This window comes from Malaclemys terrapin, chromosome 4 (assembly GCF_027887155.1).
Source record: "Malaclemys terrapin pileata isolate rMalTer1 chromosome 4, rMalTer1.hap1, whole genome shotgun sequence".
NCBI lineage: Eukaryota > Metazoa > Chordata > Testudines > Emydidae > Malaclemys > Malaclemys terrapin.
The window spans coordinates 55,467,553-55,486,760 of NC_071508.1; the positions used below are offsets into that span (position 1 = coordinate 55,467,553).

A 19,208-nucleotide genomic window follows, 5' to 3' on the forward strand; every position below is an offset into this window, starting at 1 on the left:
ACTGTTGATTAAATTATTTCTATAAAATGCTGGTCTTCTCTGTGTCTTCCGTAATATTTGCACCTCATTGTGTCATCATGCATTTATACAGTCCTTAATAGTAGAAAAATAATATTCTTCAAGTATGTATCAGTGTGAATCCCACTGTATGTATTTATGCACCTGATGTGTGAGAAAACAGAGTTTCTTTGAATAATAGTGTCTGTCAGGGGCCACTCATGCTCTCTGTGCCTCCTCATGCCCCCATATGAGGGCATAAAGGGCAGTGTGGCTCCCTCAGTTCCTTTTTACCACCCATAGCAAAAAGATGGAACCTGGCAGAGTCTGACATGCGAATTTTAGCTTTGGCTAAACCTTCTTGAAGATTCTCTAAATATAATATCTAATATCTTCAGAAGTCTCCTGATTACCTTGATTTTTCAACTGCTGTGATAATTTAGGCCTCTCTTGACTAACAACTAGATTCCTCCCTCACCTCCCAAGCACTCCCTGTACAATACTTCTTAACATGGCAGTCTCAAAAACTGCAGGCTTTAAGCCGTGTCCATCCTGCTTAACTAATTTGACTAATTTCCTTAAAAGTAAGTGCCTCATCTGTCTAGGAGAGTCACACATAATGACATATGCTCAGTAGGCCTGTCATTCTCTGCTGGGATGCATAAGTCACAAGACGAGAGGCTGAAACTCTGTCTTCTGGAACGATCCATGAAGGTCTCCTTGAACCTTGAGGAGATGAGCTCCAAGGTATCCTGCTAATGGACAAGCCAGTGTTTATCCAGCACCCTGTCTACCAGACAAGCTACACTGAATACCAATGCAGAGAAAATGGAGCCGAGAATGTGCCAGGCACTAGCACTAAAGCTGATCCCAATATCCCTTGCATTGAATTGGGCACTAACATCTCCATTGTCGACGTCTGACACAAGGGACCACTCTGAATCGGACACCAAAAGGGACTGCTCCAGGTAGAGCTTGGACGTAAAGACAGACATTGCAAATCCTTTGGCGGGAGATCCACCAGGCCCGCTTAGTTTCAAGGGCTAAAGAGGAGGAGTATCCTAAAGTGCGAAAGACCGTGCCAGCACTGATCTTGGCTCCAGTGGTGCACCCCTTGGTGTTGATGTGAAACACAGAATAAGCCTGGGGAGAACTGGAACAGTCATTGGTGCCAAAGCACCTGCTAGTGCCAGTACAGACTCTGGAACTGAGAGCACCACACGCTTCGGCAGCATCCCGAAGGAAATCTATTCCTCGCCATCGGCAGAGCAAAAGTTCTCCCTATCTTCAAATAGAAAATCTTCTCCAGGGAGGTCACTGGTCAACACCATGGAAAGGTCTATCAGCTTTCCCTGCAGGCCTGCACCACCACTGATTCATAAGGAAGGGCACTGGACTAGCCAGCACCTGGTGAACAAATTGTACTTGTTATGCTGACAAGGCCTAAATAGGGTTACTGGGGCCCACCAGCCAGTCTTTGCCAAACTTGAGGAAGGGGTCACTGTACCTATCAGCATCTCTTGCCAGACCAAATATGCCAAAATATCATGAGGAATCGGATCTGGGGGCAGAGCAATATCAACGCTCTGTATCACCACCAAAATACCAGTAGAGTTCAGGGGAAGAGGGTTCTATTCCTAGTATTTCCTCATTCCAAAGAAGAAAGGGGGTCTTCATGCTATTAAGGGGACTCGATGAATACATTTGTTGCCTCAGGCTCAACATAGTAGCAATTGCTTCCATCGCTCCATCTCTCTGAGCTCAAGACTGGCTCATAGGTCTGTACTTGCAGTATGCATACTTCCTTATAGCTATTCATCTGCCCCCCAGAAGAATCTAAGATGCACAGTGAGGCCCAACCATTTAATCAGAGAGGATCCTACCCTTCAGATTCTTCTCTGCAGTAAGAGTCTTCACAAAATACTTTGCAGTAGTGGCAACACATTTAAGGAGGCAGGGAATCCATGTCTACCTGTACCTTGATGATTGGCTCATCAGAATCAGTTCCCCACAGGAGATTGCAACAGCTTTGGGATACATCCTTTCCCTGTTCTCTCAACTAAGAATCCTTGTGAAGAAATCCTCCCTTGAACCATGGGAGATGATAGAGTTTATAGGTGTTTTGATCAGTTCCACATCAGCCAGAGCCTGCCTACCAGAAGACCAATTCCAGTTTCTCCAGTGGGTGGCAAACACCCTAAAATTGAACCCCAGAATGGTGCACACATGAACTCTTTGGCTATAGGTTTGTGTGCATGTACATGACACTGTTTGCCAGACTTCACCTCCAGTCATTATAACTGTGGCTGAGGTCCATGTACTCCCTGTCCAGACATCACATGAACAGGAGGGCCACTGTCCTGCCTTTGGTCCTACAAGAGATCCCTCGGTGTCAAGACCCAGTGAACATGTGGGAAGGGGTTCCCTTCTTTGTTCCTTCCCCAACTGACACTTGCCACACACAGCCTGGGTGCCCATCTGAGCCATTTGCAGGTGCAAGGGACATGGTCTCGGTATGATGTAAATTTTGTATATGAATGTCCTGGAGCTGAGAGCTATCAGACTAGCCTGTAGAGCATTCCTGCCTGTTCTGCAGAACACCACAATGCAAATCCTGACTGACAACACGTCCACTATGCACTATATACATACCAAACAATGAGGTGCCTGATCATCCCATCTCTGCCAGGAAGCCATCTGACTCTGAATGTTGTGTCCCCCAACACAAGATTACCCAGCTTGCTATATACCTACCAAGAGTCAGCAATGATCTAGCAGATTTCTTAACCAGGCATGCAATGACCAGCCACAAATGGTCACTGTAGGATCTATCATGGAGCCATTATTCCATCAATGGGGGGACCCTGTGATAGATTGTTTTGGCACAAAAGACAACACCAAATGATCAAACTTCTGCTTAAGAGAAGGTGAGAGTCTTAGCTCATTACAGCTGTTTTTTCTTCCTTTTGGTGGTCTTGAGGGATGCTATATGCTTTTCCACTGATTCCCGTAATCCCCAGGATAAATATCCAAGATCAGGTGAGACAAATTTGCGGTCATCCTAATAGCCCCTGACTGGCTAAAGCAGTATTGGCTGTCAAACAAGATACAGATGTCCATGCAGCCTCCCCATTCCTCTGAGCCTGCCTGGACATAATATCTTAGAATCAAGATCAGAACTTGCACCCAGACCTGCAGTTGTTGCAATGATAGCTTGGATACTGGTTGGGTGAGCACTGCTGACAAGATACTGGTCCCTGAAGGTTAAGAAAATCCTCATCCAAAGCAGGAAATCTTCCACCAGGAAGATTTACTTCCTCCTAATGGAAAAGATTTTCCATCTGGGTATTCCAAAATAATATGGACCCAGTAGAGGTACAGGTACCGAAGTTCCTTGACTATACACAGCTACTAAAAAAGCTGGACATTTTAACTCTTTCAAGGTCCACCTACCAGCAATATCAGTATGTACACCCTGGTACAGTTATAGTCTATCTTCTTGCATCCTATGGTATCGAAATTCCTTAAGGGCCTGCTTCATGCCTACCCTCTAGCTAGAGACCCTACTCCTTTGTGGCATCTCTGTCATCCTCCTGCAACTCACAGAACCTCCCTTTTAACCACTGTTGGATTACTCAGTACACCATGCAATCATGGTCTTTCTGGTGGCCATCACTTCAACCCCAGCGAGTCAGAGAGCCTCCACGCCCTCATGGGTAGTGTGGCCTACACATCATTCTGTAGGGACAAGTTGGTGTTGAGACCACATCCCAAGTTTATCCTTAAGGTAGTCTGAATCCTTCACCTAAACCAATCAATTGCCTTGCCAGTCTTCTTCCTGAAGTCACACTCTGGATGTTGCCAGGGCTTTGATGTATTACCTTAAAAGACCAACACTTCCTATCTTCCCGCCTCTTTGTGGCCATTTCCAGCCCATTTAAGGGCCAAACCATCTGATCACAGAGAATCTCCAGATGAATCTCAAAGTGCATTTCCACTTGCTGTCAACTGGCTGGCAAGCCTCATTGACGCACACTCCACTAGGGCAGGGGTTCTCAACCTTTTTCTTTCTGAGCTCCCCCCAACATGCTATAAAAACTCCACGGCCCACCTGTGCCGCAATAACTGGTTTTCTACATATAAAAACTAGGGCGGCATTAGGGGGTAGCAAGCAGGGCAATTGCCTGGGGGCCTCCCATGAAGCTACATTGCTCAGGCTTCAGCTTTAACCCTGGGTGGCGGGGCTCAGGGACTTCAGCCCCATGCAGTGGGACTTCAGCTTTCTGCCCTGGGCCCCAGCAAGTCTAATGCTGGCCCTGCTTGGAGGCCCCCCTGAAACCTGCTTGAGGCCCCCTTGGGGGCCGCGGACCCCTGGTTGAGAACTACTGCACTAGGGCATAGGCTGAATCTACCACCTGCTTCAGGAACATTCCAGTCTCTGAGATCTGTATGGCTGCAATGTGGAGTAACCCACTGGGTTTTTTTGTTAAACATTATTGCATTGACATAGCAGCCAGGGCAGATACCAAGTTCAGGAGGCAGTGCTACAGTCATTGTTTGACTGATATAACTGGAACGCCTCATTCCGACCATCCAGAGAGGACACTGACAGTCTCTAAAAAGAATACCTACAGTAATTGTGGCTCTTTGAGATGTTGTTGTCAATGTGGATCCCATAACTTATCTTACATCCCTGGTTTTCAGAGTCCTCAGCAACATGGGCTTTGAATTGTAAGGGAACTGATAGAGGCTGATGGCTCTCCTGCCCTTTATGCCTTTGTATGGGAACATGAGGCAGCACAGGGTATATGCATTGTCCCAAAGGACACCGTTATTCAAAGAAATTCCAGCTCTGCATGCATAAGGCACATGTGAACCAACAGCGGGATCCACACTGATTAGTGTCTTGAAAAACCACAGTTACTGGAGGGGAAGTAACATTCTTTTCTTGCACCAGATGATCTGTCTTGAAATGTTTTCTGTGTGAGGTTTTCTTTCACAGTAAAACTGGGCTAAAATTATGAGAAATCATTAATCAAGCACTTTAGAATCCTAAATTTAATCTAAATCCAGTTACTTATTTTTGTAGTGGTTTATAACTTTACCTATATACATTTCTATATTTGTTCCAGGTGAAAGACCATTCAAATGTCCCTTTGAAGGCTGTGGAAGGTCGTTCACAACATCCAATATTAGAAAAGTTCACATCAGGACGCATACTGGTGAAAGACCCTATTACTGTACAGAACCAGGATGTGGGAGAGCATTTGCCAGTGCAACCAATTACAAGAACCATGTGAGAATACATACAGGTACGTGAGTGACATTTTGTTTGAAGAGCAATTTGCTTTTTTAGCTGCTGTGATTTTCTCCTTGGTGGACCGATTATTGCTGCACATCAGAACTGGGATAGAAAGTTTCTTATAGTGATGTGTCATGGTTTTTGTTATTTTATTTAACCCTTTTCTCCCCTTTGACCAGCCACAAATGGTCACTGTAGGGTCTATCATGGAGCCATTATTCCATCAATGGGGGACCCCTGTGATAGACTGGTTTGCCCCAGAAGACCACACCAAATGACCAAACTTCTGCTTAAGAGGAGGTGTGATTTTTCTCATCCTGCTCTCAATACAGTTGTATCTAGAGCCTAACCCAAAGCCATTTGAAGACAGTGGAAAGATTTCCATAGAATCATAGAATATCAAGGTTGGAAGAGACCTCAGGAAGCCATCTAGTCCAACCCCCTGCTCAAAGCAGGACCAATCCCCAACTAAATCATCCCAGCCAGGGCTTCCAAAGGGCTTTGGATCAAACCCTTAGTCCGTGAGGTTCGCCTTTATTGTTAAGTAATGTAAAGCACAAACTTCAGTCTGTTGTTGGCTGTTCCTGGAATTTTTCTCTCTTGGACCACTCTCTCCCTGCCCTTATTTCCCCCTCCCTTGCGGAAAGAATCAACATCTGCTGCTGCTATTTGAGAGATATCCCTGTGGGTGCTCCACTCCAGGTGTTGGTGCATCCCTGCGCCTTCACTCAGGTTTTTACAGCAGTACTCGCATGGGCCATGCACGCAAGGTGCTTGCCTCACATAAGAAACATAAGAAAGGCCGTACCGGGTCAGACCAAAGGTCCATTTAGCCCAGTATCCTGTCTACTGACAGTGGCCAATGCCAGGTGCCACAGAGGGAATGAACCTAACAGGCAATGATCAAGTGATCTCTCTCCTGCCATCCATCTCCACCCTCTGACAGACAGAGGATAGGGACACCATTCCTTCCCCGTCCTGGCTAATAGCCATTAATGGACTTAACCACCTTGAATTTATCCAGTTCTCTTTTAAACTCTGTTATAGTCCTAGCCTTCACAACCTCCTCAGGCAAGGAGTTCCACAAGTTGACTGTGCGCTGCGTGAAGAAGAACTTCCTTTTATTTGTTTTAAACCTGCTGCCTATTAATTTCATTTGATGATCCCTAGTTCTTCTATTATGGGAATAAGTAAATAACTTTTCCTTATTCACTTTCTCCACATCTCTCATGATTTTATATACCTCTATCATATCCCCCCTTAGTCTCCTCTTTTCCAAGCTGAAGAGTCCTAGCCTCTTTAATCTCTCCTCATATGGGACCCGCTCCAAACCCTTAATCATTTTAGTTGCCCTTTTCTGAACCTTTTCTAGTGCCAGTATATCTTTTTTGAGATGAGGAGACCTCATCTGTATGCAGTATTCGAGATGAGGGCGTACCATCGATTTATATAAGGGCAATAATATATTCTCAGTCTTATTCTCTATCCCCTTTTTAATGATTCCTAACATCCTGTTTGCTTTTTTGACTGCCTCTGCACGCTGCGTGGACATTTTCAGAGAACTATCCACGATGACTCCAAGATCTTTTTCCTGACTTGTTGTAGCTAAATTAGCCCCCATCATATTGTATGTATAGTTGGGGTTATTTTTTCCAATGTGCATTACTTTACATTTATCCACATTAAATTTCATTTGCCATTTTGTTGCCCAATCACTTAGTTTTGTGAGATCTTTTTGAAGTTCTTCACAGTCTGCTTTGGTCTTAACTATCTTGAGCAGTTTAGTATCATCTGCAAACTTTGCCACCTCACTGTTTACCCCTTTCTCACGCACCAACTGTGCCTCAATAGAGCGCATGCGGCCCAGGCTCCTCAGTTCCTTCTCTACCGTCCGCGGCCTGAGACTGAGCTCAGCAGTCTCACTCAATTATTTTTCACTTAAGATAGTTGTTTATGCAGTTTACCTAGTTTTTTTAGTCAGACAAGTTTCATTTCTCCCTTCATCTCCAAAAAAAAAATAAAATTCCTTCCCAGTTTTTGCAGTCAGTTAGTTAGACAGTTTATACCAGAGGTGGGCAAACTATGGCTCGCGGGCCGGATCCGGCCCCTCAGGGCTTTGGATCCGGCCCGCGGGATTGCCCTCTGTGGCGCCGTGGGCCCCGCACCGCTCTCAGAAGCGGCCAGCACCACTTCCCTGCGGCCCCCGGGTGGGGGGGGCAGAGGGCTCCGTGCGTTCCCCTTGCCTCCAAGCACTGCCCCCCACAGCTCCCATTGGCCGGGAACCAGGGCCGGGTCCAGGGTTTTTGCCACTCCAAGCAGCTCCCCCACCCCCAAAAGCCGCAATTGCAATCTGTGGCACTTATGCTGCAACTCTACCGCCGCAGCTTCATTCTTCGGTGGCAATTCGGCAGCAGGTCCTTCAAGCCGAGAGGGACCCGCCGCCGAAGAGCCAGATGTGCCGCCCCCTTCCATGTGCCACCCCAAGCACCAGCTTGCTACGCTGGTGCCTGGAGCCAGCCCTGCCGGGAACGGGGAACAGCGGCCAATGGGAGCTTCGGGAGAGGTTCCTGGAGGTGCGGCAAGGGCAGTGCACGCGGAGCCCTCTGCCCCCTCTCTCCCAGGGGCCGCAGCGCTTCCTGGAGTGGCGCGGGACCGGGGACAGGGAAGGCATGCAGGGAGCCTGCCCTGGCCCCGGTGCACACCACTGCCACCCCAGCGCTGCTTTAGGTAAGCTGCGCTGGGCTGGAGCCAGAACCCCTCCTGCACCCCGCCCCCCAACTCCCTGCCCTAAGCCCCCTGCCTGCACCTTGCACCCCTCCTGCATCCCAACCCCCTGCCCTGAGCTTCTTGCTGCACCCCTGTGCATCAACCCCCTGCCCTGAGCCCCTTGCCGCACCCTGCACCTCTGCCCACTTCCCTGAGCCCCTTCATACACCCCGCATCCCTCCTCTGCCCCAATCCCTTGCCCTGAGCCCCTTCCTGCACATCGCACCCCAGCCCCCTGCCCCAACCCTACATACAATTTCCCCACCCAGATGTGGCCCTTGGCCCAAAAAGTTTGCCCACCCCTGGTTTATACTATACCTGGCTCACTATGTTTTAAGAGATGCACTACGTGCAGAGAGGCCATCCCTATCTCTGATGGTCATTCTCAGTGTGTTCTCTGTTTGGGGGAGACCCACATCCTCCAAAAATGTGCCCACTTAAATAAACTGAAGACTAGGGCATGAAAGGATAGAGCCCTGAAGCTCAAGTTAATTCTAATGAAGTCCCTCAGACCTGCCTCTGACCCAAATCAGGAGTCCTACTCGAGATACAGCCCTCCTAAGTCCACTAAGGACAAGAAAACAGCAAAAAAATGGCCAGCTTCATCACCTCACAGAGACCAGCAGGCATCCAAACGGTCTCCGGCCAGGTCTGTTTCGTCAGTGCTCACCGCTCCACGGTTCAGCGCATACGATGCTCTGGGGACCTCCAGCACTGTCTGTACCCCAACTGCTGCCGGTACGCACCACTCCGGTGCCGAGGCTATGGGCTTAAAGTTGCCTGCCTCTTCTAATATGGCACCACACCGCTATAGTGCAAAGGACTCGGTGCCAACTCAGCTGAGCCTGCTCGTGCCACACACAAGGACGGTTGCAGTCCCAGCACCGACACCTCAACCACCTATTACTCCGCATACGGCGCCGCACCAATCAGCACTGGCCGACACTGCGGCACTGCTGGTGCACCCAGCGCAATATATTCCAGCTCCTTCTACCTCTGCACTACAATTTATTCATTCCCGCAATTTGCTAATTTCGCCAACTCCAGATTCCCCACTGCTTGGTACCGATCTCTCACTGGAAAAGTCGGCGCGGCACCGACAGCTGTCCCCTGTACCTTCTCACTTTTCTAGTGATAAGGACGATGAAGTGGAGGGAGTTTTTTCACCACACAATTCCTCTCTCCTTCACACTTCTGCTAGCATGGGACCAAGGAGACGGAGGCCCTCATATTCCAGGGACTTACTACCCTGGTATGGACACCTGTGGATGGGACCACCCATGCTCTTCCCCGGACAATGGCATTACTGGAACCCATGGGTGTCCTACAGCAGGCACCACAGTAGCCAGCACAGCCCACGCAAAGGCGACACTAGATCTCCTCCTGTACCTGTGCACGCTTCGACGACGGATGAACAGGAGCAACCGGCAATGGTGCACGCAGACGAGGAAGCACCTGAATCCTCTCCAAATAATACTAATTCGTTCACCTCACTGGACAAGGCTATTATGCCCCTCCGCCGCCCCCCACAACAGCAGATGATTTTACTCATTTTCAGGACCTCTTCAAAAGAATGGCTAATGAGCTCAAGATCATTCTAGAGGAGGTATTGGAGACTCAGCATGAGCTGATCAACCTCCTCTAAGATCGCCCTACCCATTAATGGAGCCATTATGGACCTGTCAAGAATATCGGGCAAACCCCAGCCACCATACCCCCTACCTGCAAAAGAGCAGACTGGAAATACTATATCCCCTCCAGGAACTCAGAATTCCTTTTCACGCACTCAGCACCAAATTCACTGGTAGTAGAAACAGCCAACCAATTGAACAAACAGCAGCATTTCCTGTCCACTCTCTCTGACAAGGACAGCAAAAGAATGGACCTACTCGGCAGCAAAGTTTATGCATCATATACACTACAATTTAGAGTTGCAAACTACGCGGCCCTACTGGCCAAATATGATCACAGAAATTACGGGAAACTCATGGATTTTATTAATGACATCCCAGAGGACAAGAGACAACAATTCAAAGCAGTAGTCTCTGAAGGACAGATTATTTCCCGCACGGCATTGCAGGCTGTCCTCAATGCTGCAGACACAGCTGCCAGGTCCACCGCGACGGCCGTAGTGATGCGTTGGGCTTCATGGTTTACCTCTTTTTCTTTCTCACGCAAGATACAAAACACCATGAAGAATCTCCCCTTCGATGGCGAGAAATTATTTGCAGCAAAAACCAACGAGGTACTGCACACCATGAAGGATTCCAGAGCGACACTCAGATCCCTAGGCATCCATACACCGGCAACTAGAAGAAGATAATACAGGTATCAGCCTTACCCAACGCCCACAATACCTGGCCTACACACAGCAACAACCGAGGCCATATGACCACCAGAAGCAACACTGCCAGAGACCCAGGCATCAACGACGCCGCCTTATAACATCGGCACCGTCCCAACCCCCTCCACCTAATAAGCAGATTTAAAGCCTTGGTCGAGGGTATAGAAGACCTCCCACCCACTCCAGCACTTATACTTCTCATCCAATCTTTTGGTCACCATTTGCTCTCATTCTGCCACAACTGGCGAGCCATCACTACAGACAGATGGGCCCTAGAGGTCATCCAATTGCGCTATTCCATCCCCTTCCTGTCCATACCCCCCACCCATCGTCCACCCTGTCCCTCTTCAGGGACCCCTCTCATGAGGTGCCAGATCTTCTACAAATAGGAGCAGTGGAGATGGTGCCCAATTAGTACAGGGGAAAGGATTTTTATTCCCACTCCTTTTTAACAGAAAAGAAAAGTGGGGGATGGCGACCCATTCTCAACCTCAGGCGACTCAACAAGTTTGTCAAAAAGAAAAAATTCAAAATGGTTACCCTCACAACTGTAATTCCAGTGCTGAAGCAGGGAGATTGGTTTGCAGCCCTTGACCTGCAGGATGCTTATTTTCATGTAACTATACACCCTGCCCAGAGGCGTTTTCTCAGATTTGTCATGGGCTCAAATCACTAGGTTCTGCCCTTTGGCCTCTCAACAGCACCCCACGTCTTTTTTCCAAGATTCTCGTGGTGGCAACAGCACACCTACGGAAAAAAGGGCTTCTAATTTTTTCTTACCTGGACGATTGCCTGCTCAAGGCACAGACTCTTGAGGAGGCCATCCAAGTCACACAGATGCCCATCGACTGCTTCCAGGGTCTTGGCCTACAAATAAACAAAAACAAATCTACATTAACTCCCATTCAGCGACTAGAGTTCATAGGCACTCACCTCGATTCCATAACCGGACTTGCATATCTCCCATCCGATAGATTGAGTACCATAAAGAATCTTGCCGCTAAGTTGCAAAACAGCCCACAGGTAATTGTCCAGGATGGTCAGCAACTTCTCGGCCTCTTGCACTTTTGTGGTCAAGAATGCATCCCTCTACATGCGGTGCCTGCAGAGTTGGATGATTACTATCTACAAACCGAATGTGCATGGCCTAAACATACTTCTATCCATACCTACCAAAGTCAAGGACTCACTCAGATGGTGGACTTGTCCACACAACTTCTGCTTTGGAGTCCCATTCGTGCAGGAGTTCCCCTCCATTATAATTACCATGGATGCTTCCCTCACGGTCTGGGGAGCACACATGGTACACCACACCACTCATGGACTCTGGTCGCCTACAGAAGCCTCACTACACATAAATCTTTTAGAGCTCCAAGCGGTCCACAACGCCTGCCTCCAATTTCTCCCATACATCCAGAATCAACATATCAGACTCATGACCGACAACATCGCCTGTATGTTTTATATAAACAGACAAGGGGGAGCTCAATCCCACTCGCTCTGCATGGAGGCTATGAAACTTTGAAATTGGTGCCACCAACACAGTATCCAAATTTCAGCCTCCTACATACCTGGTTCACTAAACACCATTGCGGATGAGCTCAGCAGATCTTTTCCCATAGATCACGAATGGGAGATAAACGATACAACATATTCAAAATATGGGGCTACCCGCGACTGGATCTTTTTGCAACTGTAACCAACAATAATGCCCAAAATTCTGTTCCAGAGCAGGCCTAGGAAAGCACTCAATGGGAGACACATTCATCATCAAATGGAACGACAGTTTCCTATACGCATTCCCCCTGATACCAGTTCTTCATAGGGTATTGCAAAAAAGGTGAGCGGAGAGGGCCAGGGTCATACTAATAACCCCTATGTGGCCCAGACAGGCATGGTACCTATTTTTAAAGAGGATGTCAGTTTGCCTGCTGATTCCACTTCCTCCCCCCCTTCCGAACCTTTTATCACAATGCAGGGGTCAACTACACCACCCCAGTGTAACAATGCTGTGCCTCAAAGCATGGCTCCTCAATGGCTCTCTAATGAGGAACTAGACTGCTCTTAACATGTACAAAGAGTACTATTACATAGGTGGTACATGTGGATTTTGTTGTGTTATCTCCATAAATGGACTAGGTTTATTCACTGGTGCTCCGCCAAGTAAACCGCTCCTGCTTCCGCCCCTCTTTCACTAATGCTAGACTATCTGGGCTCTCATTTAGCTCCATAAAGGTACATCTAATGGCAATTATGGCGGTTCACAATAAGACCGGCGCCACTACTCACTTTGCCCACCCCATCACAACGCGGTTCCTCAAGGGCCTCCAGACGCTATACCTGGACATTAGACCACCCACTCAACCCTGGGACCTGCACTTGGTCCTCATATCTGTGATGCACCATTCATTTGAGCCGCTTGCAACATGCTGCCTCCTACATCTATCCATGAAAACTGCATTTTTAGTTGCCATTACATCTGCCAGATGTATAGGAGAACTTGTAGCGCTTATGGCTGAACCACTGTACACTATATTTTTTTAAGGACTAAGTGACGCTCCGAACACATCCTAAATTTCTCCCGAAGGTGCATTCCTCCTTCCACCTCAATGAATCTATCACTGTACCAGTCTTCTTTCCTAAACCGCATGCGAACGCTTTTGAATCAGCAGTGCACGCACTCGACGTGTGCAGAGCATTGTCCTTTTATTTCGATAGGACTAAGCCATTTAGGGCTTGCCCTAAACTTTTCATTTCAATCGCAGAACGATCCAGAGGCAAATCCATCTCTACCCAGAGAATATCCAATTAGATAGCAGACTGCATCCGCCTGTGCTACCAACTAAAGAAGATAAACCTCCAGCTTCTGTTAGAGCACACTCCACCAGATCTGTGTCAACGTCTTGGCATTCTTACGTAACGTTCCCCTCTCCGGATATTTGCAAAGCCGCCACCTGGGCTTCAGAGCATACCTTTGCTTAACATTATGCTCTTACTCAGGGTCCCCTGATCGACATTCAAATGGGCTGAGGTGTGCTGTCTACAGTTTTCATATCAGATCCGAAGTCCCTACTTCCTTAAGAGATGCTGCTTTTCAGTCACCTGGAGTGGAACACCCACAGAGACATCTCTCGAAGAAGAGGAGGTTACTAACCTGTGCAGTAACTGACGTTGTTCAAGATGAGTGTCCCTGGGTGCTCCACTACCCATCCTCCTCCCCTCTACTTTGGAGCGGTCTCCGTTGTAGAGAAGGAACTGAGGAGCCCGGGCTGCGCATGCTATTGAGAGACAGTCGGCGCATGAGGTAGGCATCGCCAGGGCCAGTGCAAGGAAGTTTCGCACCCTAGGCGAAACTTCCATCTTGCGCCTGCCCCGCTCCCCCCCTCCCACCCTGAGACGCCCCCACCATGGCAGCTCCCCCAACGCCGGGGAGCCATGCAGCAGCTCCCCACCCCAACTCACCTCTGCTCCGCCTCCTCCCCGAGCACGCTGCCCCTGCTCTAATTCTCCTTCCCTCCCAGGCTTGTGGCACCGAAGAGCTGATTGGCGCGAGAAGTGGAGCAGCAACGGCGTGCTCGGGGAGGGGGCGTAGCAGAGGTGAACTGGGGTGGGGAGCCCTGCGGCAGCTCCCCCCCCCCCCTTCCTGAAGCACACCCCCGCCCACGGCAGCTCCCCACCTCTCCGGCCCGGGGAGCTGTGCAGCAGCTCCCCACCCCAGCTCACCTCTGCTCCGCCTCCTCCCCGAGCATGCCGCCCCTGCTCTAATTCTCCTCTCCTCCCAGGCTTGCTGCGCCAAACAGCTGATTGGCGCCGCAAGCCTGGGAGGTGGGAGAAGTGGAGTGGCCACTGCGCTGGGAGAGGAAGTCTGAGCCGCACGTGTCAGCGCGCCGCCAGCAGCCCAGCCTGGGAATGCTGTAAAAAAAAAAAAATTGGAGGCACCGTTTTTTGGTGCCCCCAAATCTTGGCGCCCTAGGCAACCGCCTACTTTGCCGTATTGGTAGCACCGGCCCTGGCACCGCGCATGTGCGGGACCGTGTGAGTACTGCTGTAAAAAAACTCCCAGCAAAGGCACAGGGGCGCACCAACACCTGGAGTGGAGCACTCATCTCGAAGAACGTCAGTTATTGCACAGGTGAATAACCTCCTCTTCTGGACCTAACAGGATCCACCTGGTCTAACTGCTAGGCTGAATCAGAAGAAGTAACACTGCATCCATGTGCAGGGTCCTACAGACCTGTAGCCATGATTTTTTGTATCCTCCTCTTTTTCATTGTTAGCAGGGATGAATAAATCTCCTGGAGTTGAAGATTTTGTATACCTCTTGAACTGATTTTTGGGTTTGAGTGTGTGTTATATTGATTTTAAGTGAAGAATGTCACTTCTATTTAGCTTTAATCATTTTTATATATATATAAATTCCATAAAATTCCTATAGAGCTAAAGAGACTGAGGTTTGGGACTCTAACTTACCAGACCAAATAACACATTTAATCTTTGAAGGAGGATAAGTGCAGAACTTTGTATGAAGTCAGAGGGGCAGCTAATGTAAAGAGTTAGGGCAGAATTGTGAATACTGTGGCAAAGTGAGGGCTATATTGGCATCTTGCCAGGAGCTTGGAGAGCCACGTGTTATTTTCAGATAGTGGAGCAGATTGCAGCTTCCCTCATCTTTAGTATGAATATCTGGCACATGAAAATTAGGAGATCCAGCATGCATGGTCCTTCTTGATCTGAATAGCCTCCTCAGACAGCACGGTAGGGCCAGCCTATTGTAGCAGCACATCGGTATTAAAGAGGACAGCCATGCATTGCATTGTGGCCATTGCTGCGTTAGGAAAGGAAGTTGGAGAACGCATGACTGATCTGGGTGGTAGTAAAACTGTGTCATTAAATGTCTGTGTAAGTGGCAGGATATTTATTGTCAGGGTTTTCCTGCATATCCTGGTTATAATTTTCTTCATCCCTTTTGTCTTTCCCTGTAGGTGAGAAGCCCTATGTCTGCACGGTTCCTGGCTGTGACAAACGTTTCACAGAATATTCCAGTTTATACAAACACCATGTTGTACATACTCATTCCAAACCATACAACTGCAATCACTGTGGGAAAACATACAAGCAGATTTCCACACTTGCTATGCACAAGCGGACAGCGCACAACGACACAGAGCCAATTGAAGAAGAGCAGGAAGCTTTCTTTGAGCCGCCTCCAGGTTTGTGTTTGGTATTCCCAGTCTCTGATCTTCCTCCCATAGTAGCAAAATAAAAGATTGCATCCAGCACACACTTATGACTATCAGTATTCCACAGAGTCAGGGGAATTAAAAGACAGGTGTGATATTTTCTTCAGTAATACTTTGCACTAACTAGCACCTTTTATCTGAGAGTACTAAAGTGCTTTACAAACACTAAGTAAACCTCAAAATAGCCGTGTGAGGCACAATAGGTAGATATTACTATATCCATCTTCTAGATGAGTAATCAGGCACTGAGAGAGTAAGTGACTTGGTCATAAAACAAGTCAGTGGCAAAGCTGAGAATAAAACAGAGAAACAGCCTTCCTGTGCTCTAACCACTAGATCACTCCGTCTATGAATATCATATTGAAGCAGGCCCGAAAATAGACAAAATGTTTATATTACATCCTAAAGGATTCTTCTAAGTATATAAAACACCATGCGTGAGAGTCTGTGCTCTGATCTTAAAGGCGCAGCCCTGGAGAAGGGAGGGAAAAAAGTGGCTTCACACTATCTTTGCACCCTCCTGATTTTGAGCTACTTCTGGAACCAAAGTGGCCTTTACAACAGCCTTTCTGGGCTGCCCTGGGGGTTGTGGGGCTGTTGAGAATGCCCACAGTGCTATGCTCTATGGATCTGCCCCCAGCACAGCCCATACAAGATGTCCATTTACTGTTGGCAAGCAGTTTTTCTGTATGTAGGATCACTATGTAGAAAACGGTCTTTATGGTACTTTAGAGACTAAATCCAGTCAGAGTAAAAAGTCAGACTCATTGCAGTGTGAAAAAATGCATTTTCTTATTGCAAGAAAACAAACATTTTTTACATTCTTATTTTAGCTGGTGTTGGGGTTGGATATAGGGTAGATGTAAATAAGTGATCTATCCTGACTGGAAAAGCAATTTTACTATTTGTATATGGGAGACTGCAGCGAAACCCCTCTTAAGTAAATTGCCGCATTCTGATTGCTACTTACAAAGCAAAGATTAGAATGGAAGATTTCTATTTGCCAAGGTTAAACATTTATTAAGATAATATACTGTTATATCAGTCCTCACACAATGATGCCACTCTACTCCTCTGCAGTTCAGTGTGTTCGTTAATGAATAATTCTTTTAATGAGCTGCCGATTGTGATTACATCAAACCTTAGTATGTAAAGGTTAATGTTTAATTAAATGAATCACAGTATTGTTTGTCACCCTTTTTAATATTATCTTTGCTTATAAACTATGTAAATATGCCTTGAATACCAAAATGTCTATTTTCTTTTCAATGCACGGGATTTATATGCATTATTCTCCATTTAAAAAATATGTCCCAGACTTAGTAAAACAGTCATTTGGGGCATTTTTATTTGATTTCAATAGCAGTTTCCATTTCCTTCTCTCTCTCTTCCCCTCCCCTCTTTACAACCCAAAATTTAAAACTTTTTATCCAGAAAGTTGCTTTTTTCTTTTTAGCTTTACTCTTATTACTATTAGTATCTGCAGTATGTAACATATCCTTCTGCCTTCCTTTTATGAAATAGGTCAAGGTGAAGATGTTCTAAAAGGCTCCCAGATAACCTATGTCACAGGTGTAGATGGGGAGGATGTCGTTTCCGCACAAGTTGCTACAGTTACTCAGTCAGGGCTTGGTCAACAAGTTGCATTAATTTCCCAGGATGGGACCCAGCATGTAAGTATTCACCATGGTAAAGAATTTCCTAACAAGAAGATATTCAGAATTAAAGCTATTATTTATCTTCGGATATTCCATTATGCCTACTTACGTTAGAGTTAAAATCCCTGAATAATGGATGTTTGTATGTATTAGGGCCAGGTTTCACATCTGGGTCAGAATAAAAATAAGTTTAAGAATGGGCTTCCTCTGGAATACACAGGTTAGGCCTTTGTTTGTTCTGAGCAGAGTATGAATACAAAGCCTTTTTGGCCTTCACAACATCCCATAGCAACAAATTCCACAGGTTGAATGTGCGTTGTGTGAAGAAGTGCTTCCTTACATCTGTTTTAAACCTGCTGTCTATTATTTGCACCAGGTGACCGTTAGTTTCTGTGTTCTGTGAAGGGGTAAAAAAATCATTACCCTATTCACTTTCTCCATACCATTCAAGATTTTACAGACCTCTATCATATCCACTCTTAGTCATCTCTTTTCCTAAGGTGAATAGTCCCAGTCTCTTTAATCTCTCCTCATATGGAAGCTGTTCCATACCCCAATCATTTTTGTTGTTCCTTTTCCAATTCTAATATATCCTTTTCGAGATGGGGCAACCAGAGCTGCACAAAGTATTCAAGGTTTGGGTGTCTCATGGATTTATATAGTAGCATTATGATATTTTCTCTCTTCTTATCTATCCCCTTCCTAATGGTTCCTAACACTCTGTTCTCTTTTTTGACTGCCACTGCATGTTGAGCAGATGTCTTCGGAGAACTATCCATTAATTTAAAAAAATTAATTAATGGAGATATTCCATCTCCTAGAACTGGTAGGGACCTTGAAAGGTCATCGAGTCCAGCCCCCTGCCTTCACTAGCAGGACCAAGTACTGATTTTGTCCCAGATCCCCAAGTGGCCCCCTCAAGACTTGAACTCACAATCCTGGGTTTAGCAGGCCAATGCTCAAACCACTGAGCTATCCCTCCCCTCCACAGTGACCCCAAGATCTCTTTCTTGCGTGGTAACAGCTAATTTAGAACCCATCATTTTGTATGTATAGTTGGGATTACGTTTTCTAGTGTGCAATACTTTGCATTTACCAACATTCTATTTCATCTGCCATTTTGTTGCCCAATCACCCTGTTCAGTGAGATCTCTTTGCAATTCTTCTCAGTCAGCTTTGGACTTAACTACCTCGAGTAACTTTGTATCATCTGGAAATTTTGCCACCTCACTCTTCATCCCTTTTTCCAGATCATTTATGAATCTGTTGAACAGCTCAGGTCCCAGTACAGATCTTTGGGGATCCCACTATTTACCTCTCTCTCTCCATTGTGAAAACTGACCATTTATTCCTATCCTTTGTTTCCTGTCTTTTAACCAGTTACTGGGGATCTTTCCTCTTATACCAGGACTGCTTACTTTGTTTAAGAGCCTTTGGTGAGAGACCTTATCAAAGGCTTTCTGAAAGTCCAAGTATACTATATTGACCAGATCACTCTTATCCACATGCTTGTTGACTCCCTCAAACAATTCTAATAGACTTGTGAGGCATAGTTTCGCTTTACAAAAGCTGTATTGACTCTTCCCCAACGTGTTGTGTTTATCTATATGTCTGATAATTCTGTTCTTTACTATAGTTTGAACCAATTTGCCTGGTACTGAAATTAGGCTCACTGGCCTGTAATTGCCAGGATCGTCTCTGGAGCCTTTTTTTCAAAATAAATGTTATGTTAGCTACTCTCCAATCATCTGATACGGAGGCTGATTTAAGAGAGAGGTTACATGCCATGGTTAGCAGTTCTGCAATTTGATATTTGAGTTCTTTCAGAACTCTTGGGTTAATGCCATCTGGTCCTGGTGACTTATTACTGTTTGTTTGATCAGTTCCCTCTCTCAGGGTTG

General features: G+C 46.7%; 1 protein-coding gene and 1 long non-coding RNA gene across 2 annotated transcripts in view; one reads left to right on the top strand and one right to left on the bottom strand.

The window, feature by feature from the left end:
- The window catches only part of ZNF143 (zinc finger protein 143), a 70,667-nt gene that overhangs the window by 41,703 nt on the left and 9,756 nt on the right, over positions 1-19,208 (top strand). The window contains exons 11-13 of the mRNA XM_054025189.1: positions 5,130-5,309; positions 15,392-15,619; positions 17,174-17,322. Of these exons, the coding sequence (XP_053881164.1) occupies positions 5,130-5,309; positions 15,392-15,619; positions 17,174-17,322 (557 nt within the window). The remainder of the gene's footprint in view (positions 1-5,129; positions 5,310-15,391; positions 15,620-17,173; positions 17,323-19,208) is intronic.
- The window catches only part of LOC128835620 (uncharacterized), a 60,895-nt gene continuing 51,781 nt past the window's right edge, over positions 10,095-19,208 (bottom strand). Inside the window, exons 3-4 of the long non-coding RNA XR_008444678.1 lie at positions 11,190-11,276; positions 10,095-10,374 (exon numbers count right to left, since the gene is read on the bottom strand). This is a non-coding gene — a long non-coding RNA (uncharacterized LOC128835620). The remainder of the gene's footprint in view (positions 10,375-11,189; positions 11,277-19,208) is intronic.